Genomic DNA, 26,727 nt, shown 5'->3' with positions numbered 1-26,727 from the left:
CTGGTATAGAGGATGGATGAACGGATGAATGAATTGATGGATTCATTGATTTTTGGGGAACCACATTGATACAAATATTGTGCTTGATCTACTTAAAAAAACAAGTCAACTTTTTGCAAGACATTATTACGTAGATCAAGAAAGACCAGTCTTTGTATAAACTACTTTTTGTATGTAAATAATAAATGTTGCAGGTACAGTCAACTTTATTGTGTTAAGTTTACTTTATTTACCAAAATTAAGTTGACTTTACTTGCAAATGAATTTTGTACTAAAAATTAAGTAGTTTATACAAAGACTAGTCTTTCTTGATCTACATAAAAATCTCATGCGAAAAAGTTGCCTTAATTTTTTAAAGTAGATCAAGCAAGATATTTTTTACTGTGGTGTTCTACTTAAACAAATAAAGCATGTTTCATCTAAACGTTGGTCAATGTGTCCAATAGATTAAAATTGTCAAAGGAAAAGTACTGTAAATACGTGTAGCCCTCTCACCACGGACCAGTGTGTACGACGGTGGGCGCTTCAGATTTCTAGGTTCGTTTGGGCTGTTACTATTGGACTAGTAAAACTGTTAAATGACCACACAATCACATCAGACGACACAAGTAGCTTTAGTTGAGTAACCAACGGGCACTCGTTTAGTTTTTTAAAGCAATTGCAATATGAAATAGTGCACATGTATTAAAATTGACATAGGTACATTAGCCGGCATGAAAATAACCCCCAAAAATAATAAAAGAAAAGAAAAATGTCTTTGTGTGATTCTTATCACTGTTCCGAGCTCTGCTCATTCAAAAATCAGTCAAGTCACTGTCGTTATTGGTCACAGTCAATTGGACCGGTCAGAACCAGACGGCGGTCTGGTCCCTCTCCTGTGCTCCGTGCACAGAAGGATTATCAATTTGTGTTCGTTGGAGTGCACTCTCAATCACGCGTTCTAGTCAGCACCAGTCGGGTGACTGACATTCATACCATACACAGACAGTCCGTCTGTAGCTCTCAAGCAGGTCTTGGTCCTGGGTGGTGGCTCGCCATCTTGTCCGGATCTTCAACCTTATCCAAAAACCTGACCGAATCACATCCAATGCTCTAGCAACGACGACGTCTGGACACACTCACAAGGGGGTTTGGCCGAGTGGGATAACGTGGTTTTCATTCACCAACTGCTGCTGGGTTCACCCCCTGACTCAACTAACACACAGCTAACAACAGCTGGTGTAACGTTTTGTTAGTTTAATATTGTTTAATACTGTTTTATGAGTTTATATTTCTCAGCGTCTGCTGGTTGCTTCTGTCCTCATCAACGTCGCGTCAAAGAGAGAGAGCGCATGCGATGACGTCACATCTGAGACGTTGGGATTGCATGTAACGTGTGCTGCCATCTAGTGTTGCTTCTAATTACACCTCTTTTTATATTAGTCAAACCAACTAATGAGGTAATTGTAGAGGTAGATCGTTTTTAACATGTTCTCAAAATAAAACAACTTATAATATATTTTAATAAAAATAAAATGTTTCTTTAGTTAACCCAGTTAACTATTTTACAGCTTAGTAAGCTGGATTTTCCACCTGGGTTACATACGACAAGATCATTGCTTGTTGTTTGTGTAAATGAAAAGATTGCCTGGGATTACATAATATGCTTGTTAAGGAAAAAATGCACAATGTCTTGTTTTTTGAAAAAATTTGGATTAAGTTCAAAACTAGATTTATTCATGTAAAGCAACAAACTTCATTTTTAATTGTTAATATCACAGATTTAAATATGTTATATTTACATGCGCTTAGATTTCTTTTTTTCAGTGCACTGAATGTGGCACATAGGATTATCATTGCCAGCAGGTGGCTCTGCTTAGAGAAAAAGCGTAACAAATAGTCTAAATCCTTTGACAAGTTCCTTTTTTTATCCAGTCCTGCACAGTAAAAGTTTGTTTTTTAATGTATTTATTTTTACATCAAATTCACAAAGCTGTCAAAAAAAAACCCTCTCAATGTGTACATCTGCTATAGGTTTTATGATATGAGAAACCATCTGAGACAATGTTAGATCCCTGTAAATTCCTCATATCAAGCCCTGAGCGGCACTACCGCAACGTTAAGGCTGATTTATGGTTCCGCGTTACACCAACGCAGAAACTACGCCGTTGAGGCGCGGGTCGCCGGGTACCCTACGCCGTACTCTACGGCGTAGGCTCTGCGTCGATTTAACGCGGAACCATAATTCAGGCTTTACAACTCGAAGCCTTTTCTATGTACTGAACAAATGCCATGATAAAATGCCAACCGCGAGAAAAAAGACATATGGGAAAGGGGTAAACAGCGTGTTTTTTTTCACGCACAGCAGGCCTGCCCTTCATCGTCCAGTGATGCAGGAATGTGAAGGATGCTGAGCGTCCACCTGATACGGGGGAGGGTCTCTCCTGCCTCCTCTCTGCCATAACATGGCCCAGCTCTGGCATGCGTGCAGGCAGGAGGGGGGGAAGCGCATCCTCTCACAGATCTGATCTGCCGGAAACATGATCATCGAGGGAACGTGAACGCATTCCTGGGCTCCGGTCAGACGGTTCGACAGCTTTTGTTGCGGACGGTGTGCGTTATTCTCTCCGAAGGACGCCGGAGGAGAGACGGCCGTCGGTCGGTGCGGACCGACCGAGAGATCCGACATCATCACCGCCGCATCGTGTGAGACGAGGTCATCGCAGCACTACGGTAAGACGCTGGAGGGGGGGAGAAAAGAAAGAAAACAATCTACTTAACTGTGTGTATTTATGCGTAAATATCGACCGATTTCTCTTGGTTATTTTCCAAGTGCATGGCGTTTTTTTTTTCATTCACCGACGTGAAAGCTATGATGCATCAGGCTTCACGCACGTCGCTTCTTGTCAAATACATTTTTTATTTAAAATAACAACAACAACAAAAACGTTTTGTAATCCTAACAGAGCTAAGGAAGAAAAAGCATGCAGGTCACCATGATTGGATACTACATTGTCATTCCTGGACTCGGTCAAGATGGACTGTAGTAAATGTGGGTTAGTGGAGCAAAAACACGCTCCCTGCATGCGGCCACCGGTATGTGGAGGGTGATCCTTTTTACATTTAATCAAATGCGCTCAATGATTCGAATGTATCGTCCTATTTTTGAATTCCAATCCTGTTTGGATTTTGTTAAAGGAGTAGCTACTATTTTATAGAGAGACATTGCAAGAGGTGAATACAGTAGCCTCCTGTACAGTACAGGCCTGGACTTCATGCTTGTAAATGCTGGAGCCTACATACCACAGGCTGTTTTCTCCTATTACAAGACAACAAATGAATCTTTAAATTGCATGCAGCCATTCTATAGTCTAAGTTTAGGTTTCATCATTTAAAAAAAATAAAAAAGGCAAACCATCTCCACTATTTCCCCCCCACACATATTTGAGACATTTTCCTTGTAGCAGCAATAAATAATACGCTGACGCATGAAATCTAAATCATGTAAGCTCTTAACAAAAGCACATGTGAATTAGAAAAAAACAACAACAAAGAGTTTTATGTCATGGCATAGTGCAGCCCTGATCCCAGGATGGTTTATTTATACTTTATTTACATCGTCAAAGCGTTTGGAAATGACATGTTTAAACTTGAAGTGTACATGTTCTTCATATCTCATTAACAATAAGTCAACTTTCAATGGCATCCCTGATTAAATGACCTAATAAAAGCGGATGCTAATTTCAGAATGACCTCAGAACAGTTTGCCCAGTTAACCCACTTCTTCATCACCTGGGGGATTCACCAGCTAAAGTTAGACACATGCAAATACAAAAATGATAATACATGTGTGTAATACAGGAATCAATTTGCACTGTTGAAATGTACATTTGATATTACAGCAGCGTGAATGGTAATCCATCCCTCCAAGTCATTGAGGATTAATTCAGAGGTTTCCATAGATGCTCCTTTAGATGATGCTTGTTAAATGTGATTTGGTGTTGTTCTGGTTTGACCAGGTGTGAGCAAAGCTGTAATTTACACGATGGATACAAAGTACCCCTCTGGCACAAGTTATTCATATTGTTACATACTTATGTAGATAAGAGCCCAAAGAAAAGCCTGGCCGACAAACAATGCATATCTGGCAGTTGCGGCGTATCGTCTGTTAAAGAAAATAACAGTTTTCCTGGGCATAACCAACATTTTTGTAAAGGTGTTTATCCAGTGTTGACACTTGCAGGGCTTATGTGTCTAAATATATCTCTCAGATGTCGAAAAAAAGAGCACCATCATATTAGCCACTGTTAAGTATTATTATATTTCCAGGAATTGGGATACTGAATATTGAACATTTTCATTGATGTGCTGACCTACGCTGGTGTTAATCAGATTAGATGTGACATCGGCGTTCCATTCACATGCTGTAGTTGTGATGCTTATATAGAAATTTTGTGTACTCTTGACATTTTTTGGTCAGTAGTTGTACAGACTATGCTCTTTCGATGCATTGTCATTCACTTTTTTCACGTTATTGTTACAGTTTGTACTGTAATCTCACAGTGATCCCACGGCAATATCATTACTTAACGTAATGCCATTTAAGTCAGTGTGATATAGTTTGAAATAACCCTTTTCATCATTTGTTTGGGTTATTTTTTTCCATAATTCTCTAATCTGACTCTGACTTCTACATCATCCTCTTGTCTGTCACAATTTCTACGAAAAAAGAGGATTACGTGTATGAACTGCAGTCGCGCACTTATGAGTCTGAGCTGTGTGTGTGGAACAAATAGATGGGATTGACCTCATGAAACACTCCAGTGGTTATTTAATGGACAGGGCACTGCAACCTTGATTATGACAATGAGAATGGGATTTTTTTTTTTTACATTTTTTAATGCAACTAGACATGGAGTACAGTAGGCAACATATTTGCACTAATAAACATAATGTTCAGCATTGCGTCACAATCCAATTTAGAGTATGCATTTTCTGCCCACTTAACTTCTGACTTCTGGTTACATCTTATTTATTTATTGTTTTGTGTGTTGTCATTTCACAGGCTCTGTTTCAGGATAATGCACTTGTTTTGTCATAAGTTAACTTACTGTATACAGCAGCTCATTTTAAACACAGGAAGTACTTGTGTTTTCACTGTTCTTTTTTGGAGAAGGAAGCAAGTGTTCATCTTAATGAGGGCAGATAGAGAGGGCAAAGACTTAACACGACCGTGCTCCCCTGAACAGCAGTTGTTTGGGTCAAAATGAGGCCATGGAGATGTCCGAAATATTACACAAGAAGCATGGTCTCAACAGAGCCAGTTTATGTTTGTTGCAGTGGTCATTTTATATACCATGCTTGGGAACAAAGGATACGGTATATCTTGTTATACTTGCCTGAGCTGAAAGTGTAATTGGAATCATTATCACCTCCACTTTGTCCTAGAAGTGTCATATTGAGAGTCCTCAAACTGGAGGCTCACGATTACTCTGCTCATTCTCTGAAACAGGGGTGTAAAAATAAAATTCCTGATCTATTTCCCACGGCGATGACTGCTCATTTGAAAGTGTGAGCATCTGAGGCTCAGGTTCTGCAGACATGCTAAGTAGACCATCCAGTTAGGGATTAGATTCTGTGTGGCTGGAAAGTTGTAACAAATCTTGTTTCGTCATTTTAGTCTCTTCTTTCATGCTGGAATAACCCCCAGGCAGTTTCAAAGGGGAACCTCAAGAATCAAATTGGGCAAGATAAAGACACTGTTGTCTGAACTTCTATTCGGATGTATAATAACATCTCCAATGCATCGGTCATGTGCATTACTTGCTAATATTTTGGGCAAAAGAGTCATAATTAGAATTATTTAAGAAAACAAACAGATTTACATCATGGCAGTGAGGAAGTACAGTACTCAGTGTTGCCTGTTTTTGTATGAATTAGTGATTGAACCATAGAATACTGGGTGATGAGTGCACTCACATAAAACTTTAATGACCTCCATGTTTCCGCCGTTAGTCAATGGGCTGAGCAGCACAGACGGGAACTGGTTGTGCCTCTATGACTGAAGGCTGTGAGCGTTCCCTCTTTTTTTAACATTTTACTCAATGTGCAGAAGTGAAAGGGAAGAATCAGAGTGTAAAGATGGTTTAATGAAAGTGCAATAAAGGACTTAAAGACAATTGAAAAGCTGTTTGAATAACAAAGCTAATTCATATCGTCTTTTATATCCACTGTTTAGGTTTGGCTTTTTACTGTAGCGTTAATAAGAAAGCATGATTTAAAAAAACAAAAATCCTCTGAGGCATATTATTTCAGTAATGTATTTCCTGCTTTCTCCAGGATGAATATATTTGTACCTTTATTAAATAAATCCTCTATATAATAGCATCACAATTTGAAGGCACCATATTGTGAAAATAATCCTCTTTTTCTGTTCTTGAGAGCATTTATTTTGGTGCCACAACGGTGTCTAAAAGACGAAACAAGATCCTGTTATTACTTTCTTTAGAGCAGCTCACTGAATGAAACCCTCATTCAACAAGCAGCTCAGATTCGCAGAGCATTGTGACATCACAAACCCGTCTCAAACTAAACCACATTGACATTATAGAGCTTTCCCATCTTAATCTCCACCCACAACTTGGACATCATGCTGCACCGAGCACTGATTTGAAAAGAGGCGTAGAGCCCAAAATGTAATGAAATGGGAGCTTGTGAGTTATTTTGACCTGATGATGTCACATTTCATGAAGACTTCAGGAAAGCACGTGAAGTGGTGAAAAAAAAAGGCTACATAGCTGGATGTTCCACTTAGAAGCTTAAATATGCTCAGTCCAGACATGCGTTCACTATTACTGTTCTGACATATGTTAATCTGTGATAGATTCAGTAACAAGATTTACTGATGTGAGAGGTATGCATCAAGTCACTTACTTGTGGAATATAGTAATGAAGTGGAGGGTATAACAAGTTAATGTGATTTTTATCTCCAGTGGGAGTGCAAAGTTTTTGCACGCTGTGCAACATCAGGACACATTTATTGGGAGTATCCAAAGTCTGCGTGAGAGCAGATTCCATCAGATGCTGCTGTTGCACACTGAGTTGTGGAAAAATGCATCAGCTTTTTATGAATTCATAGGGAAACATTAATAATTATTGAGATGGTACAACCCAGCCCTACTGTGGGAACAACTTACTGATCCCCTTTTTTTTTTTTTAATCAAATTGAGCTGGCATTCCCTCTCTACAGTGGGAGCAACAACGAGGTGCTGGGTCTTGAACCAAGTTTGTGACAGTTAAAAAAAAAGCTCTACAAATGCACAAACCGGAGTACAGAGTTGAAAAAAGTGCAAAAAGGGGATCCGCAAAATTTTTTACATCGCATGAAACCGCCTAGTGGTACAGGATGTGTGTATTTGCACTCCCACACTCAAAGTCATCCCAGTCCTTTATGCTGTTTTTCCAGCAGTTGCACATACTTCAGGAGGAATTTTAGCCTAATTTTCAAATGTCGATAGATACATTTCAAAATGATCAGCCCGGACCCAACATTTCCAGCCTTAAGGATGTGTTAAAATGTCTATCGTTAACCACATTTCCATAAAACCCTGGTTCTAACACAGAAGGGGCGGAAAAATCTATAACTCACTTCTTGAAAGTCTCCCACATGTATAGAGCAACAATATTAAACTTTTACAACATACTTTAAAAGTCTTATTCATGAAGGATCCTTTCAGCAGTTTTACAGTTGTCCAGTTTAAGTGGGTCCTTTTTAATGACAAACTTTCTAATATTACAATGCCAGCAGCTTTAAAACATTTGGAAAAGTTGAGCCCAGTGTTCACATACTTGGGTAAAAGAGGTGTTTTCCACACTTTTTTCATTAGTTTTTCATCGCAGCAGCTCATCCAGCTGGGCCGGGTGACTAATTCACGTCTCTGGTTTCTGCTGAGCCGTGTCACAGCAGCTACAGTATGGCTTTATGCCTCATACCTGTGGGCAGCGGACGGGAGAGAGAGGGCAACAAGGGTATGCTTTCTTTCTTAGATTCTGGTACGATGATATGCAGAAACCAAAGAATGACGTGTCATCTTTTTTTTTTTTTGTTGTTATGGCATATTTGTGGGTAGATTCAGTGCAATGTGGGTGTTAAAGGGTTTTATTCGACATCACTGATTGCAAATGTCACAGTCGTGTCAAATACCTTGTTACAGCTTTTGTCTTTGCAGAAGTAGATTGTTTAAGTCGTAACAGACGTCGGTGCAGAGGAGAGTATTGGACTGTGAACAGATATTGGCCATGCAAATACAAATGGTGGCACATTCTCTCCCACTCACCCAGCCGATTAAATGCAGTGCACAGTCATCATGACGCATTTCAAAGAAGTAAACCCCCAGTGACTGCACCTCTCTTTTTTGTGCATTGGTGTGTAACCAAAAAACTTTCCCTTTTTGTGTCAAAGTCAACCTCAAACACAATCCTAGAAAATCTTCCTGCGTTACTGCTTAACAACACGATACCTAGAAAAACCTCTGTGATCCTTTCATACATTTTTAAAAATTGTTTTCTTTCCCAGCTATTCAGTCTCCTGTGCCTTTTTATTCCAGTCTGACAAACCCGAGGCAGCCTCAGAGACGGTGTGATGGTCATGGCCTCCTCGGTCCATCACACACAGCCATCAACTTCAGTCATCACTCCGTCCAGTTCTGTTGTCAGCATAGAGGATCTGAGTCTGACGCCTAACGTTAAATCCAAGCGGAAAAGGAGCCGAGTCCCCGTGGTTGTGAGGGACTGACAGCAGATCAACCGAAAGCAGATCACAGTGGCTTTGATTGAAGGTGTAGATCTTTTGTCAATCCATACGGCCATCTCAGTTCTCTGTCAGGGTATCAATCAATGATTGGGATGTAGTCAAATAATGTCAATAATACCCTTTCTAGAAGCAGTTAATTTGATTCTAGTGTAATCTAAACATGGTCGAAAAATGGGGGTTAGGAACATTACACCCTTTCCAGGGTTTGGTCAAGTGCTCTTTTGATAAGAGGTGTTGTGATGTGTTTTCCTTGGACTTTGACGGATGTTTGAAAGGCAGGCTTGCTGCAAAGTTCCCCTCATACATGGAAATACAAAGAGATGCATTTGAAGATATCGCAGTAACGTGCCAGACAGTGAAGCATTAGTGTTTTTTAGTGCCATTGTGCACCGAGGATGTTTTCCATTAGGGTTGTTATCTCTGAAGCCACAATCTAGACGTTTATCTCCTGCAGCTCCTCTTCTCTCTTCCCTCTCCTCATCACTTGCCTCATGTTTCCTCACTCTGCTGCCACACTGTACCGACATGTGCTTGTGTTCTCCTTCCATTCTTTTCCCTGGCACTTGACAATGGTAGTAGTGGCTGTCTCTGCTTTTTATCCCTCCCTCTCACCGGTGCCTTTGTTCCTCTGTTCTGTGCAAACAACAACAACAAAAAATCTTTTATCTTTCCCCCTACAAGCCATGCCGCATATTCACAAAATGTGGAGCTTTGAAGTCTTATCGATCGCTGAAGAAACTGAAGCATGGCTAGACAGAGCTATTTATTTGAAAAAATTGTGTCAAAGAACATTGTTTACCTTCTCTATAAAACAAATAACTGTCCGGATGTAAAAAAAAAAAAAAAAAAATACTGTCACAATTTTTTTTCTTTTTTGTCAGTGATATGAAAATGTGTTTCAACCTTGTTTATATTCAGAAATGTTTCTTTAGTCGCAGATCAGGAACCAAGCAAGATTAACAACACATCCTCGACACAGTTTTAATAATGGAACATGGTGCATAAATTACAGATTTAGAAATATATGAATCTTTCAGCATCAGCAGGTGTCACAGATGAAACTCGCAGTAGAAAAAATGGATGAGAATCAGAATCAGAATCAGAATCGTCTTTATTGGCCAGGTTCGAACATTGTCCAACAAGGAAGTTGACTTCGGTTATTTCGCTCTTTAGATTTAAAGAATATCAAACAGTAAATAAACAAATGTGGCACTTATTGACATATATACAATTAAATACAATTAAAGAACTGAAGGTGCAGCAATATGAGGTAGAAAAAATGACGGCTCTGAATAAAAAAACAAACAAGAATGTAACATGTCCAGGATTATACTCGAATCTATATATATATATATATATATATATATATATATATATATATATATATATATATATATATATATATATGTTTAACAAATACTGCAATCTGTCCTCTTTCTAGTCTTCCTACTTTGTGTGCAGTTTCTATTTCCTGGGGTGTCAAGAGTCCAAAACCTGTTCCAGCAGTCACTTTTGGTGAAACACATTGTTTTCAATTACTAATGTTTCCCAGAGTGCTTTCAAAAGTGCTCCAACTTCTTCCATTTCATGTGAGGAAGAACTGGTTAAAACCTGCACCTCCTTGCTCTCGTTTTTAGACAAGCTCAACTTCCTCATCGCCTCTTCCTCAGCTCTGCCTGGATCTGGTCACTACCACAGCTTTAAAAGAGCTCACTTCCCCATATGTGTTGTGCCTTGCGTGTAATGGCAATCTGAAGTCTACTTGTTCTACTTTTTTTAATGACCATACTTTTAAAATCAATGACATTCTCTCAGTTCCTTGGTAAGCCTGTGTTATTTGTTACTGATAATTAACAATAACACCATGCTATTAATGTTGTCATTGTTACCATGGCAGCATGCTTTTGGTGAATAAGTGCAGGCAGAGAGAGACTGCGCTCTTGGGCTTGAGTTATCTTCGTGTACACTGCAAGAAAAACATGACCACAGAAAGAGGAAGATGAAAACCTGTGTTTAAGATGTACAGGGTTCTGCTCCAGAGCAGACGGGTCCATTTGAATCTCAAGTCCTCTTTAAAAGAACCATCCTCATCTATGATGAAATAAGCTGTTTTTGAAACGGAGCGCTGTATGGGAATATGAATGTCACGGAAAATCTTACAATTTCCCAACATGATAGCGACTACAAGGAATCATCAACCGTGACAATAATTTAATGCCCCATTGCCGTTGAGATTTTATCAGGACAGCTGAGCTGTGAACAAAGTAAAATAACAGATACCATCCCGATGTCATGGTTCTGAGCAGCAATTTCATAGTGTGGAAACAGGACTAACAAGCGATCTGTGGAGGAGTCGGTATCCAGTTGCAAGACAACAGATTGCATGTCGGGCCAGTCAGCAGAAATAAAATATGACAGATTAATTTTGAAGTTACTTCAGTTGCTGGTGGATCTGTTAACATTTAAAGATACAGTACTTAACACCCCTGTAACTGATTTAAAGCTCATATTATTTAAGATGCGTTAAATATGCATTTGAGAAACGAGAGGCTTTTCTTACAAGTAAGTTTCAGTTTTTTCACCAGAATTTGCTTTAAAACGCTCAGCACCGTGATGTTATTTTGCACCACTGATGATAGTCATTGAATAGATTCTCTCCTGTCACACATGTGAGGCAAATCTGTCAAGATGATGATTAATAGAGAATTCTCCCCTCCTAACATATCAACACATTTATGCTCCTGGTTGGAAGGTGGTGATACATTGTCGCTCGCTGCACAGCTAGAATTAATAATTGAGACGAGTGAATGGGCTGCTGGTCCGCAGAAGGAATAAAACACCTTCTCACGGTTGATGGTCTGTGTGTCTTCACCTTCGTGTGAGAGTGGAGATGCTGGAGATGTGAGTGAAGCATAACTAGATCTTCCAGGCTGGCGTAAGTGTCAGGATTTGACAGATGCACAGGATATGTTGGTGTGGTTGCTACAGTGACACAAATACAACACAATGTGGTGATCTCATCTGTCCGCAGAACAAACTGCAGACATGTTTTTATGTCACGACAACATTTAAGCGACAGGAAGTATATAGATGGGAGCTGCAGGCTTGAAATGTCACAGAGTTGGTTTTCACACCAGTGAAAGAGTTACAGAAAGTCTGACGCAAAAACGAACCAATAATTCAAAAGCAGGCGTCCTGCTTCGTGTGAGGGACAGATCAGCTGCTGATTAGTACACAGCATATGAACTATGGAACTTCAAGCTATGTATGCATGCCATTACAACACTCAAAGGTTGTAACACTTTGAAATCCTCTAAGGCTGATATAGTGTTTTAGATTTGAAAAAAGAAAAAAAAGTGAACCAGATATGATTTATCACCTTGTAGAAACTAAATGTTGTTTGTCTTGTCTCCTATTGCTAATGTATCTGGTACTGTATATACATAAGCAGAGACAGTAATTTCCTCTGTTGGTTGGAGCGTGGGGGTTGTCATAATGAAACCCACATCTCAAAGTCTCATTTTAGTAATAACCACTTCCTCTTTTTCTCTTTAGCTCCACGGTAACACATTCGATTGTATCTGGTTTGTCGCTTTTTTGGGTTGATACAGACAAACGCACAGACATGTACAATTACAGCAATGCAGCGGCCTGTGCAGTGACCCGTATGCCCAGCAATGCCCTGCGGCACTGAACTGGACGGCGGGACGGGGCGGTTTGAGCTGAGGGGAGCGTGGGGAACAGGTGTTGGCATCCATCACCCTGTTAACGCTGGGAAGAGAATTAGCTCTGTGAACAGACTGTGACACATATGCAACACATAGCCTCTGGCTGCGTGTATTTACAAGCATGCATCCATGCGATGTGAAAAAGGCATTGTGTGACATATGTTTGCACGCACGTTATTCTTAGTTGCTGTTACGTGGTTGAATGTAGACATGAGACTGAACAGTTTCAGCTGTGTACATGTATTTCTTCCTGCGCATGAGCTTAAATCTGCGCCTGCATGGGTGTCAGCATCTTTGATGTTGCACTGAGCTTCAGGGAAATCACTGTATAATTTGCAAAATCCAAAGCCCCTGATTTGTTGTCCAATAATAGTTTTATAAATTCTGGCATTTGTTCGGAGAACATTGTTAGAGCATGATTATGTAGCTAAGTTTTATACAGACGCATTAGGGGATGTTTTCATGGAAACCCCCTCAGGGTTGTGTGCAAGAAAACTCTCTCAAACATCACAAATTAGGCCCCTCGATGGCCCATTTCTAGAAGAAGTAAATTGACACAATCAGTTATTCTATTCAGCTTTTTGGCCTCCATAACAAGAAGGGAACTCAGAACAGAGGATAAATCAGGCCACTCGATTTTTGCATTTATCATTTATTCCATCAAGGCCATTTAGGTACATTTCCCCCATTTGCCCAATTTGTTCTATGATTTCCTACCCTCTTATTAGGAGGATGTGGAGAAGGAAAGAGGAAATGAATGTGAGTTCAGAGACACTGGCTGCTGCACACTGGAGCTAAAAAGGACTTGAGATAAAGCGGCAGTATTCATTTAATGCTCGTGTAGTTACAGCATGAAGAAGCGGACAGATCATGTTTCTTTTGTAGCAACGATCATGGATGCTCCCTGCAATCACATCACAAGTAGCTTCTGGATATATTGTCAAAGCAGGAGTGAGAATATGGTTTTGTATGAAATAATGGTTCAACAGAGACATAACTAGATATGCTAGATATGTTAGAACCATTATTCTGTTTGGTTAATTAAAAAAATGATTAAAAGGCAGCTAGACTGTTGAGAAGTTCCCACTTATATTAAAATAAGTTATGCATGTCTTCTCATCACCAAGCTGTTTGCTTTTCTCAGTGCTGCACATCAAAAACAGCAAAATGAGATAACTTCTTAAAAGTCCTAGCTGGGCCCAGTTCCCTGGGATTCACGGGGGTCACTGTCACTGGCGGGTTAAAGCATCCCCTTTGGTTTGATTTTACTCTTTCAAGTCAGACTGACAGAACAAAACTGCCAATAGATTTTCGGTAATGACTTTAACCTCTCATCACTCTCAAGCCACATCAAAGCAGAGCATCTGTGCCCTGTAACGCTGCTGCAACATGCAGTTACATTTCATATCGGTTTGGCGCCCCCTTGTGAGAGTTATGGAGAATCACAGGCAACTGTTTCGCTGTTAAAGTGGCTGTTTTTTGTTGTTTTTTTTTAATCCACAGATACAATGCTTGTGTTTCTGGTTGGGGTCACCACTGCCGTGAATAATTCAACTCATGAGAATCAAACTGCAGGTAACAACTATTGAGCTTTTTTTCTTTTTTTAACAAGATTACAAATCTTTATTCCTGTGTTATTCCAAGTGCTTTACAATAAAATGCAGAGTAAACTAAAATGATAAGTTCAGACACAAAGGCTAAGATGAATTTAAAAATAAAAGAAATGTATACACAAAAACAATTACAATGAAAGTCAAGTTGCCCAGTCAAATAAAAGCTTGTTTAAATAAAAGTGTCTTCAGCTGTTTTTAAAAGAGTCAAAACTATTGGCCAGACGCAAAACAGGAGGTAGAGCGGCTCATAGTCGAAGGGTAATAGTTTGGGAAGCGTGATCTCCTCTAGTTTTAAAATATGTTCTTGGAACGGATAAAAGGGTCTGATCGGAGGACTGAAGTGTGATGTTGTTGTAAAAGCAGAACTCTGCGAAACAATTATCTTTCTTGCTTCAAGTTATCCTCGCGGCTGTTTGTCAAATATGATACAGGTTGTAAGAAGGATTGCAAGCTATTTCTTACTTTAACCAGTGATTTGTTTTAAACAGCAGCCTATCATTTTAACACTTACATTTCAGTCATTTTTATTTAAAAAAAAAGTTTCATGTAAAATGCAGACAAAGAAAAGGCATTGATTTGCAAATTATTTAATCTTGTATATAAAGACTTAAATTATTTTTTTTGAAACAAATATATTATTTTTCCAAAGTATTTTGCAAAGTCTCAGTCTGTGAGTTTGATGGCAACATTGTAGCAACAAGAGACTGGGAATAATTCGACAACAGACAGTTGCCTTTTTCACTCAATGTTAATAATAATCTCTATATTTGTCAGTATACATGGAAATACACTGAAATGTGTTCTCTGCTTTTAACCCATCACTAGTTACAATAGGAGCAGTGGGCTGCCATTATTCTGGCAGCCCGGGGATCAATTATGGTTAAGGCCTTGCTCAGGGGGCCGAAAGTGATTTATCTTGGTTGCCATCCTGGGGGCTTGAACCTGGGTTCAAGACCCAAGCCCTAGGCTACCACTTGCCAATATTAAGTTATTAATATTAGGTTTCTCTTTTAAAAACTGCAGCAAATTCATGGATAGCATGCACCTTTTTTAAGACTCATTTACAAAAACGTCTGTTGGGGTCCAACATGGCACCACATTTTGGTTTTACCATTTAACGTCATATTTATAGAATTGTTCACTAAATATGGGGTTTAAATTAAATACATTTATTGTTCATATAGCATCCCTAGTTATTTTGATGCTACATTCACAAAAAAATGATAAAATGGTATCAGCTTTTGTGTATGTGTGTGTAATTGACTGTGCTTCTCTGTAGAAAACCCCGCCCACCAGGGTGCACACGTGCTGCCCTCCACACTGGTCATATCCCTGCTTCTCATCATCATCGTCCTGCTGACAATCTACTGTCTACGGTGAAAAAACGTGCACATGCACACTTACTCCTCTGTCTGTCTCTGTCTGTCTTAATGTGGTTGAACGTGACATGATGTGGCTGGGACTAAGCATGGGGGTGGTTTTTAAGCAGGCGGTTAGCAGCGGCTTGTGGTTAGACAGCTGCACCTCGAGTAAGACAGCAAACTCAAACCGCCGGATCAGATCAGGCCACAGTCAGCTCAAGCCTCCGCTCCCTGACGACGGCATGAGGAGGAACAGCTTCACCTCTCTTAGATGGTTGATATTGTCTTTGTTGTTTACGTGCTTCATGTGCCTAATGACCCCTGGGCTCAGGGTCAACTCATTATAATTCATTAATGTATATTTTTTCTCTCTTCACTTCTTCTCTCTTTATTTTAGGTTCAAAAACCACAGGAAAGCTATCACTACGTCGGTGGATAAGAAGATACCAAATGGCTTCTTAGAGGAACAAGGTACTTTTGTGCTGTTTTCAAGATAAACAGCAGAACATGAAAATGTAACGCAGGCTTTTGCTTTTTATTTCAGTTTTTTATTTGATTTATAAATTTGAACTCTTTATGAACAAAGGAAAGCTTGTGATCCAAGGATCTGGAAAGGTTTTAGGATTTCATAGCGCACCAGGAGCCACATAAACTATCTTGTCAAGTTAAAAAAAAAAGAAAAAAAAAGCGTTTTTATTCGGCCACATTCTGAGCTGCAGTAGTTTCGTGCTGCACCACCAACTTTACGACTCCAGAAGTCGTTTCCGTCTTGTACTTGTAGAGGTAGGAACTCTTAATAGTCAGCAGGCTTGTTTGTGCAGGTGCTGTGAGAGCTTGTAATGTTCTCTGCTGGGACAGGTTTACAGCCTGACCACCATATATTCCTTCAAACACAGGAGAGCAAACGGTGGTCCTCCTCCCCAGATCTCCCTCGCCATCCAAGAGGTACTTCCCCATCCCTCTGGACTCGCTGGAGGAGGAGTACCGGATACGCTCCGCTGACGATGGCAAGCTCTTCAGAGAGGAGTTCAATGTGAGCGCGAGTTTATTTGGTGTGGATGAAGATGTTTGTCCTGCAAGCGTACAACAAGTACAGAAAGAAAGCAATAAAATGTTATGTGAGATGGCTTTGTAGCCATGGCTTTATTTTTATCTCATGAGGTTTGGCTTCTCTCTTTATAGTCACTGCCGTGTTACTCTCACCATGGGTCCTTTGAGGAGGCGAGCAGAGAGCACAACAGAGAGAAAAACAGATACCCAAACATTTTACCATGTGAGTGAGGACCTGCAGTATATTCTGCTGCAGGTTTATTGGAAACTAAATCATGAGGAAAGGCAATGCAGCCCGAGCAGAAAAAAGTAAAAAATCATCTTTATTTATTTCTGTTTCCATTTCTCTTGCAGATGATCATTCCAGGGTGGCGCTAAGTCATCTTGATGGACATATTTGTTCAGACTACATAAATGCATCTTACATAGATGTGAGTATTAATAACAATTAACTTCCCAATGATTGCTCTCCAGAACAATCCTGAATACTACATTTTTGTCACACAGGGGTATAAAGAGAAGAACAAATTCATTGCAGCTCAAGGTAAAGTCACATTTTATGTATTTTCAGACAGGCAAGGTGTTGATTTATTATTATTACTCATTTATAAAAAAAAAAACTGATTCTGTTTCAGGCCCAAAGCTTGAGACGGTGGCCGACTTTTGGCGGATGATTTGGGAACAGAAAACTGCCACGATAGTAATGCTGACAAATCTGAAAGAAAGGAAGGAGGTATTATCACCAGCACTGCATTATTCCAACACTACAAACTGAAACGACTGATTTTATACGGCTCTAGTTCCTAAAAAAAAACAAAATACTTTTGTAATCTCACGACCCCAAAGTCACGGGCATAATTTATGCGCCTCACTTCCCAACTGAGACTCTAAAAGTGTCACCCAGCAGATTACTTAGCATTGCATTAAATTCCGCCTCAAAGGGATAATTGAGTGCTCAACAGCAGGTTTGATGGAGCAGAATAGCGGCAATGGGGATCAATGATGAAATAATTGTTGATAAGATCCTAAGAGGCTTCATGATAATTAGAGAATCTAGTTAATGGGTCGAAACGTCACAGTGAAGTCCTTATTGACTGTCAGAGTCACACAAAGTCGCTGTGATTGCCTTTAAATTGGATTGTGGACCACACACATGAAAAACAAAAGTGTCTCTATACATAAACATTTAATAAAAACAGTAATCTGACCTTAAATCCAATGATTATACTGTTGCATGTATTTTAGAGGCATCATTTGTTGTTCCCTGCTTTCCAAAAATAGCCTTTTCTGTGTCGTGATTACGTCCCCAGGATAAATGTTACCAGTACTGGCCAGAAATAGGCTGCTGGATGCACGGAAATATACGAGTGACCCCGGAGGACGTCACTGTGCTGGTGGACTACACCATCAGGAAATTCTGTCTGCAATACGTAAGTTAAACTCACAAATCAAAGAATCAGAAATATTTGAATAGTGCATGGATTTTCAGCTCATTACTGTCATCACAAAAAATCTGGTTGAAACGCACAACCAGTTATAAAAGTAAGGTAGAAAAGCGCAAATGTATTACTTTTACAACATTTAAGGGAACTCAAAACAAAACTGAATGAAGAAGTGAGATTGAAACACATTAAAGAATGTTAAACAATGCAGATAACAGACTTCATGAATTATAAATATGCACGTTTATTTAAACGTACAGTAAGCTACCTGTTCATGTTCAGAGTTTATCGGTCTTTGATCGTAAAACATTGATGCACAGAGTGTTTCTGTTTCTTTTCCTGCCTTTTTGGCTGCCACGTTGGATGCCAGCTCAGTGTGCTGCAAAGCCATCACATATCAAAATTCACTTTGTTCCCTCTCCATCAGAGAAGCACAGATATTTTCTCTGACTCAAAAGACTGTGACTGCGCTGTAGCTGCTCGCTACAAACTGACAAACTGGGTTCAGCTCTCTGAACACGGAGTAACCAAGTGTTCAAGGGAGCGAAATGATGCTCTCGAGAGAGATCCCGGCAAAAGGCAATCCAGCGTTTGATAATTACAATCTGTCCCAAAAAGCACAATAGGAAAAAAAAAAAATCTTTTTTTTGTTTTAATATTGGTAAAGGTTCATTTTCTGATATTAAAAAGTGTGTAGATTTGTTTCTTCATGGCGTGTTCCAGTGCAACCCCTGTGTGTGTGTGTGTGTGTGCTTCACAGCAAGGCAGCGATGGGCCCCGCGCTCCTCGGTTGGTCACCCAGCTCCACTTTACCAGCTGGCCAGACTTCGGGGTGCCGTTCACACCTATCGGCATGCTGAAATTCCTCAAGAAAGTCAAGACGGTCAATCCATCCTACGCTGGACCTATTGTTGTGCACTGCAGGTAAAAAAAAGCTGGTACATTGAATGAAGTAGGAAGAGCGCATCTGAGCACAATCTTTACATTAAAAGTACTTAAGTTGATGCAGGAAAAAAAACAACTTTTACATGCTCACTTTTAATGTACGAAGCCTTTGAGTGAAGCCCAAAGGCTTCAACTACATGATCTACAGTAGTGTTATGTTTGTTTGACCAATCAGTGTAACGCCTCACCAGAGAAATCTGCAGCTGACAGCAGCAACTGCTGCAACAGGTGCCTGGGGAGACCGACTGTTGTTCTTGAACGGGGCCCACTGATGACGCTCGACACCCCACTCTGGAATCCAGGCTGCGTGCTCCCAGGAGTGCAGTCTGCTGAAATGACCCTTGTAAATCTATTAGGGGTGTGTTTGGGTTTCAGAGGTGAAGCACTTCCACATATGCTCGATGTCGTCCCCAGTTGGCTCCTTTGTTAAGATTATTGGAGTAATATGCAAAGAACAAGAGCACGAAAAGTATGATGTCTCATGTTCAATTTATATTCAGTGAGAAAAAGATTGGTGTTAGCACTTGTTATGCTATAAAGACTTGTTGGCTTGTGTTATGGAACACTTGACTATTTGTTACAGCGAAGACTTTCTCCTTATTTGTGCTTCCTCAGTGCCGGAGTTGGGAGGACCGGGACGTTCATCGTCATCGACAGCATGATCGACATGATGCACACGGAGCAGCGACTGGATGTCTTTGGCTTTGTGAGCAGAATACGAGAGCAGCGCTGTCAACTTATCCAAACAGATGTAAGAATTGACCCTTCCTGACCTTCTGTGCCTTGAACTGACGGCTCTGACTTGCTGCTCCAGTCGCAGCGTAAACGAGCAAGGATTTGGAAAAACATCCATGACTGTGGTGTGAAAAGTAGTAGGCAACAGTTTGGAAAACTGAAGGTACTCAGTCATTGTCTTCCTTTCTCCTCAGATGCAGTACTCCTTCATCTACCAGGCTCTGTTGGAGTACTATCTGTATGGAGACACAGAGCTAGATGTGTGCTCCCTGGAGGGTCATCTGCAAAGGCTGCACAACACCAGGGCTCCCCACGACAGGCTGGGCCTGGAGGAGGAGTTCAGGGTATGGAGGAACAAGTTCCCTCTTAAACATCCCCACCAAGCATGAATTGAAATCTTAATAATCCTTTAGAAGAACTAAAACTGCACAAGTCCCCACCATCTGCTGCCTAGAAGTGATTACATTTCTGTTGAAACTGCTCATCATTGTTTTACAGCCCTCAATGGTTCTTAGTACAGGGATCGGTCTCTTCTTTTCTGCCTATAAGACATGTTTCTGTTCTTTTACTTGTTCTTTTACTAGCTTATAAATTGCTCACGTGTAGCAGCTTTGTACTCATCACCATGTACCATAAACAATGCTTTTAAATGGATTTTGATCATTAACGCTCTTTTTTTGTGTCATTAGAAGCTAACCAGCGTTCGCATCATGAAGGAGAACATGAGGACTGGGAACCTTCCTGCTAACATGAGGAAAAACCGTGTGCTTCAGATCATTCCCTGTAAGGAAAACTGCTTTGCAATGCAATATATCCAAGTCACTTGAAAGAGCTGATTTGATAGATGCTGTACACAGATATCTGCCTAATCATTTCATGTCTGTATATAAAGTATGACTTAAACAGGGACTGTGACTTTGCTTTGAGTTGTGAAAAAGGCTGGCATCAACTTTTTACACTGAAATTTTCCATTGATTTACTTTTTTTTTGGCCTCAATAACTAAGCATAGATTTTACTTAACAGTTTTTCTTTTTCCATCAATCCTTTTAAAGTTATTTTATTAAGAATAATTTATGGAAAGTTTTTTGTTCTTTTTTCTTTTTGCAGATGATTTCAACCGGGTAATACTCTCTGTGAAAAGAGGGCAGGAGTTCACCGACTACGTCAATGCCTCCTTTATTGATGTAAGCGCTCCCTCACGATCTTTTGTATAGATTTGTCATAGAAGTATAAATAAAGCTCATTTTTTTCCCTTTACAAACAATGCAAAATATTATGTTTTGCTGCACTCTCAAGTGTTGTTTACTGGGTGATCTGCCCTCCAGGGCTACAGGCAGAAGGACTATTTTATCGCAACCCAGGGCCCCCTGTCTCACACAGTGGAGGACTTCTGGAGGATGGTGTGGGAGTGGAGGTGTCATTCAATCGTTATGCTTACCGAACTCAAAGAGCGAGAGCAGGTACAGTATCAGTAGAAGCAGAGTTGCACTTTTAAATAATCTGTTCTTTTCCTTTGTTATTATTGTTATTTCATTATTTCAGACTCTTCCCAGCAGTTTGCACATGTAACACTTTGCTTAACAGTGTTTTTTTATTTTTTTCGAAAATATTATTACAAAGACAGGATTTAAATCAGTCATATATATACCTTATTGGATCTCCCTGTGATCTTTTTAACTAGGAAAAGTGTTTCCAGTATTGGCCATCAGAGGGCAGTGTAACATTTGGAGATTATACCTTGGAGCTGACTGGAGACACACAGGGTGAAACCTTCACTCGCAGAGACATGGTCCTCACCTACAAACCAGTACGTGATGTTACATGTGTAAAGAAACAGAGAAAAAACTGAAAGTCATCATATGTTCTGTTTTTAGGTGGATGAAAGTAAAACTGATTTCCCCTATCTCTCCAGGAAAAGCAGTCACAACACGTCCGCCACTTTCACTTCCACGGATGGCCTGAGATCGGAATACCAACAGAAGGAAGGGGGATGATTGACATCATTGCCGCTGTGCAGAGGCAGCAGCAGCAGTCTGGAAACCGTCCCATAATTGTGCACTGCAGGTGAGGACCTTCAGTTTAATAATTCTGCAGCATGATGTGCATCATAAAATAATAAAAAATGATAATAATTTAAAAAAAAAACTATACATGCACTGTATTATATTATCTATCTGTCCTCTTGTGCTTTTAAATGAAGCCACTTTTGATTTTCCCTGTGCTTTTATTAACTAATTAAGTGATTCTAGAAGGAATTCCAATTTTATGGATGCATTTTTTTTCTTTTTTTTGTTCCTGCATGTCTTTTACAGTAAATTGTTAATTTTCCCTCAGAAGACCTGGTGTTCTACGCTGAAACCACTTATGTGATCCCTTATAAAGACTTAGCGGTGAAAGCTTTGATCAGAACCTAGCTTCAGGTGAAGTGATTCTAAAGAAGCATGCCCCGATGGGATTGATCCAATCCACTGATTCACAGTCAATTAAAACCTCTCAAAGTGAAATCTCCTCTGACTCCCACTATGATTAATCTGATAAGATGAGCTAACGACAGGAAATGGTGTCATCACTCTCCTCTATTCCTTCATCACCACTTGTCTAAGAGGGGCTTTTTAAAGCTTTTTCTGTCTCTCAGGGGAGCGGGGCTAACCCGTTGCAATCCCTAACGTCTCTCCACACTTTTCTTTTCAGAATCGCACATCGCTCTCGCGCCTGCTCCCCGTCTCTTTCTGTCTCTCTCCCTCTTTCTCTTTCTCTCTCTCTCCCAATCCCACTATCATTGTAAACATTGACTCAGTCAAACACTGAGCTTCCAGACTGATTAGTGTTAGCGTTTGGATTAGCCTCCCTTTAAGTGAGGATAATTACTAGCGTCATTACACAAAGGTCACCTTTTCTCTAACAAACTTTTTAAGTTAAATGGAAAACAGATGTGCAGAGATTACAAGAGTTGAACTGCAGTGTTGCTGTGAGGAAATAAAAGAATACAAGGAAATGTTCTTCTACTTCTGCAATTGTTAACCGTTGCTTTCTCAGCCACAGTTACAGTTCTGTTAATAAACCTCAGATTTATTTTTCTAATGTAGTTGTTAATGATTCTTGTACTTATCTTTAGTGCCGGAGCGGGGCGGACCGGAACCTTCATCGCACTCAGCAACATTCTCGAGAGAGTGAAAGCTGAAGGCCTCCTGGACGTTTTTCAGACCGTCAAGAGTTTGCGTATGCAGAGACCACACATGGTTCAAACTGTGGTGAGTAGCTACAAAGCAAAGATGATTGCAGCAATTTCTCTTGGTGCAGAATTAATGAACTTTTTGTGGTGTCTGGAACATGTTGCTGTTCATAAACCCACGGTGACTCTGTGTTTTGCTTTTTGTTTTTCCTTCCAGGAGCAATACGACTTCTGCTACAGAGTGGTCCAGGATTTTATTGACATTTTCTCAGACTACGCCAATTTCAAATAAAACCTGTCAGATCATTTTCTGTCTCCATCAGTCAAATTAAAGTATGCAATTTTTTTGTGAATGTTGTTTTCTAAAGCTTTTTACATTTTGCACTTGAGTACAGAATTAGAAAAAAATGAACATACTGCAATATGATTGATATAAGACATCTGTGATGACACAAGACAGCCTATCTTTGTCAAGAATGTCAATATATATACAGTATATATATATATGTATGTAATGTGCAGTATTTTATAAGACATGAGAACAATACCTTTTACGGGCTTCAACTGGATGTTTCCCAAGCAACACCATATTAACTTTTAGTGGAGAAATTGATGTATGTGTTTGAGAAAAGGATAAAATGGTGAATTCTTTTAACTCAAATAATTGTCTTGTTTGAGGTGTAAATAATATTTATGATGTACGTTTGGTTTGAACAGAAACATAAAATTTCATACACATCTCTGTTAGATGCTGTAAATTACCTCACTTCTGTCTGGGAATAACCTAACAGCTGCTGCCTGTTACAATTTTATTCAACCTCACTAACTTACTTTTTTGCCTGTGGCAATATTACTTAGTGGATTGGTGCCTGACTTGGCAAAATGCAATTAGCCCACATTGGAACAGGCAGAAAATAATGTATTATTTCATGAATTCAAATGTATCATTGCAGCCAAGCATCACATTTCGCGTGGGAAAAAAAAAAGAAAAAAGATTTTATATACTTTAACAAGCAAACTTTACACTTGCATGTTTGTATAAAGCAGTGCCATATCGATTAGACGGGATTCTAATCATGACAACTTGTCACAAAGTGACACAATTTTAATGATGATAAGCCAGTTGTTTACTGTATGTTTAATTTAGATATAGCAGTTACATTTGAAAAGGTGTGTTGCTTATATATAGTGGTTTCATGTGTGGATCATCAGTTGTACAAACACTTTAAAGAATACAATATAAATGTACCTTAATTTTAGTTATTTCCAATAAGTATTAGAAATCAAAAGAAGAAGAAAAAGAAGCATTTTAGGAATGTGTGTTAAGGTGGTATTGTTGATCCAGAGGCCAGTGCTCAGCCAACCATATGAGTCACACACAGACTGATGAAAGCCACAGAGCGGACTCATATCTAAACCCCAGTATTGCTGCAAAAACAAATCCATATATTTTTGCAAGGCTTCTGCTTATTTTTTTGTGAAGCATGAAGCATAGCAGTTTAGATTTAAGGTGAAAAGCATACATACAGTGCTTGTACCTCCATTACATTTATTAAATTAGTTAATACTGGAACAGTGGTCTTTTTGTCTTTTCTTTTTTGGTACATGAATAACTGTTGTAGTCATTCATCATCACTAACTACTGTGTTCACTTTAATCAACTATTGTACTGAAGGAATAACAAATAAGGGCAATGACATCAAGGCCTTGCAGTTCATGTAACAAATGCACAAGCATCTTGTCTCAGTGATGTTTCTGCCTTTTGTAACTCTGCCAATTTGAAGAACTATTTGTTTGCTAAAAGCAGAATACAATAAATTATAAATGAAGATAAACGTCAGGTTTCATCCAAGTGTTGTCTTCTTTTGAGTACCTCTGCACAGATGCATTCAATACATCTCAGAAATGTTTTATGATATATATTTAATGCTGCTTGAACCCTCGCAGTGATGTCAGTATATCTGAGCACTTAGCCAGCTCCATTAGTAGTATTTTGTGTCCCATTAGTCAGTAAATGTGTCACACCTGCAAAGAGGGGATTATAATCCGAACAGCAGCCATGTGCAACGCCTATAAAATCCCCCTTTGGCTAATGCACCGCATGGTAAGAAGGCAAATACAGAGGTGAGTTAGTCTGCGCTGAAGTTTTTTCAGTGTTCATTAACTTAAAATTGCTTTTTTTGTCTTAATATCTGTCTAAAATATTGTTTATTAGTGTTGGATGATGTTTTGCTGTGTAACCCCTGATCTGTGGGTTGTGGAGCTGTGTGTGAGGAGGCTGTGACATTATTGTTTTTATTACATATTTGGCTTTCCCTGCAGTTGTAATGGAGGCGAGCAGCAGAGTTATGGTGCAGGTGTTGTTGTTGGCGTTGGTGGTTCAGGTCACCCTGTGCCAGCACTGGTCGTATGGATGGCTACCAGGTGGAAAGAGAAGTGTGGGAGAGCTCGAGGCAACCATCAGAGTGAGTGATTATTTCATGTGGAGTTACAGTTTCAGGAAATGTGGTAACTGTATTAAATTAAAGCAAAATTGAACAGGAATGCCTTCATAAAGTTGATCTTTTTTAAGCCTGACTTTTCTTTTTCTGAAATGCTGCAGCTGTTGAGCTGAGGTAAAATGAAATTTCAACCTTGGTTTCATCTTCTTGTACTCAGATGATGGGCACGGGAGGAGTGGTGTCTCTTCCCGAGGAGACGAGTGCTCAAACCCAAGAGAGACTTAGACAGTACAATGTAGTAAGTTCTTACTATACATAATTTATCACCATTTTCTTCTTCAATTGTACAATATTAATGTGCGCTGCCTCTCAATGACTGTTTTTATTTTTCCGCTTTTACATGACTGAATACAGTGTGTGCATGATTGATTGAACATCCTTTGAATGGCAACAGCCACAATGTTGTTTTTTCTCAAACTTGTCAGGCATCGTATGTATTTAAATTAGATATTTGTTGGAGTAAAGAAGAATCAAGGCGCATCTTGAATTATGTATGGATGTCTCATTTTAATCTCTTCAGATTAATGAAGATTCCAGTCACTTTGATCGAGAAAAGAGGTTCTCAAATAAATGAAGAGCAGCAGAAAAAGACAGACTGACTGCAGCATTAACAACACCATGGATGGATCAGCAAAGCTCGCTCCAGTGAATCACCGTTTAGCCTGCTGCACAGAATTACCTGTTTTCATGTTTGAATTCACCTGAGGTTGTAATAAAATTTTGAATCTTGACCTACTCATGTAAAATTATTTAATCTGATTTGTCAAATGTGTAGCTTGTGGATGTGGTCACTGAAACTGAAATGATGCGAAAAAATGCCCTTTTAAAGCCTTTAAATAGACTCGGCCGCCTTTGTTATGCAGCCACGACCGACAAGCATGACAAACTTGTGACACAACAATCTTAGCGTGACAACAGCTGGTGATTACGCCAATTAATTAGAAATCAATGACTTAATTGAATTTGTTACACTTTTGGTAATTCCATTTTCCAACGAGCCAGTCATGTGCACATGCAATGTGGAAAATTATGCCAGTTAATTTCTCTGCTCATATACCTGAGTGTTGATTAGCCCCCCTGCAAAGGAAATACACCGATCTAAATCCTTTCCGTGTGCGATGTCCAGAGCAGCTTTTGCCTAATTTAGGGTAACTGCAGTCATCCAAAGCAAGAGCAAGTGCATAACTTTAATTTTTCCTCTTCTCTTTACAGAGAATTGGTGTTCATTATAAAAATTGGAATTTCATATCAGAAAAGGAAAAGAATCAGCAGGGGGCATATGTTTTAAAGAGAACTCATTTTCTGGCAAAGCCCCACAGACAGAGCACCATACTAATCGCCTGGTGCATAAGGGGCTGAGATTCATGAACTGTGCTGACACCGGGGAG

General features: G+C 39.6%; 2 protein-coding genes across 5 annotated transcripts; both read left to right on the top strand.

The window, feature by feature from the left end:
- Positions 1-2,457: 2,457 nt before the first annotated feature.
- On the top strand, positions 2,458-24,663 carry LOC133463418 (receptor-type tyrosine-protein phosphatase epsilon-like). 4 transcript variants are annotated; one of them, XM_061744954.1, is made up of 21 exons: positions 2,458-2,712; positions 2,946-3,031; positions 14,023-14,094; positions 15,412-15,508; positions 15,891-15,964; positions 16,390-16,526; positions 16,676-16,766; positions 16,898-16,974; positions 17,051-17,087; positions 17,179-17,276; positions 17,854-17,973; positions 18,746-18,909; positions 19,546-19,681; positions 19,860-20,009; positions 20,355-20,448; positions 20,774-20,850; positions 20,992-21,126; positions 21,348-21,473; positions 21,579-21,730; positions 22,782-22,917; positions 23,056-24,663. In XM_061744954.1, exons 2-21 carry the CDS (start codon positions 3,016-3,018, stop codon positions 23,128-23,130), a joined length of 2,064 nt encoding a protein of 687 aa, XP_061600938.1. In that variant the 5' UTR covers positions 2,458-2,712; positions 2,946-3,015; the 3' UTR covers positions 23,131-24,663. The 4 variants fall into 4 exon arrangements, with proteins under 4 accessions (XP_061600938.1, XP_061600937.1, XP_061600940.1 ...); XM_061744953.1 differs by having other exon boundaries at positions 2,946-3,075; XM_061744956.1 differs by lacking the exon at positions 2,946-3,031.
- A 283-nt stretch (positions 24,664-24,946) lies between these two features.
- gnrh3 (gonadotropin-releasing hormone 3) lies at positions 24,947-26,040 on the top strand. Its single transcript, XM_061744921.1, has 4 exons — positions 24,947-24,962; positions 25,161-25,303; positions 25,497-25,577; positions 25,860-26,040. Exons 2-4 carry the CDS (start codon positions 25,166-25,168, stop codon positions 25,911-25,913), a joined length of 273 nt encoding a protein of 90 aa, XP_061600905.1. The 5' UTR covers positions 24,947-24,962; positions 25,161-25,165; the 3' UTR covers positions 25,914-26,040.
- The last annotated feature ends 687 nt before the right edge of the window (positions 26,041-26,727 follow it).

The sequence above is a fragment of the Cololabis saira genome, chromosome 17 (genome assembly GCF_033807715.1).
Source record: "Cololabis saira isolate AMF1-May2022 chromosome 17, fColSai1.1, whole genome shotgun sequence".
In the NCBI taxonomy this organism is placed as follows: domain Eukaryota; kingdom Metazoa; phylum Chordata; class Actinopteri; order Beloniformes; family Belonidae; genus Cololabis; species Cololabis saira.
Note: the sequence above shows the minus strand (reverse complement) of the source record. Positions and strands in the feature narration are given on the sequence as shown.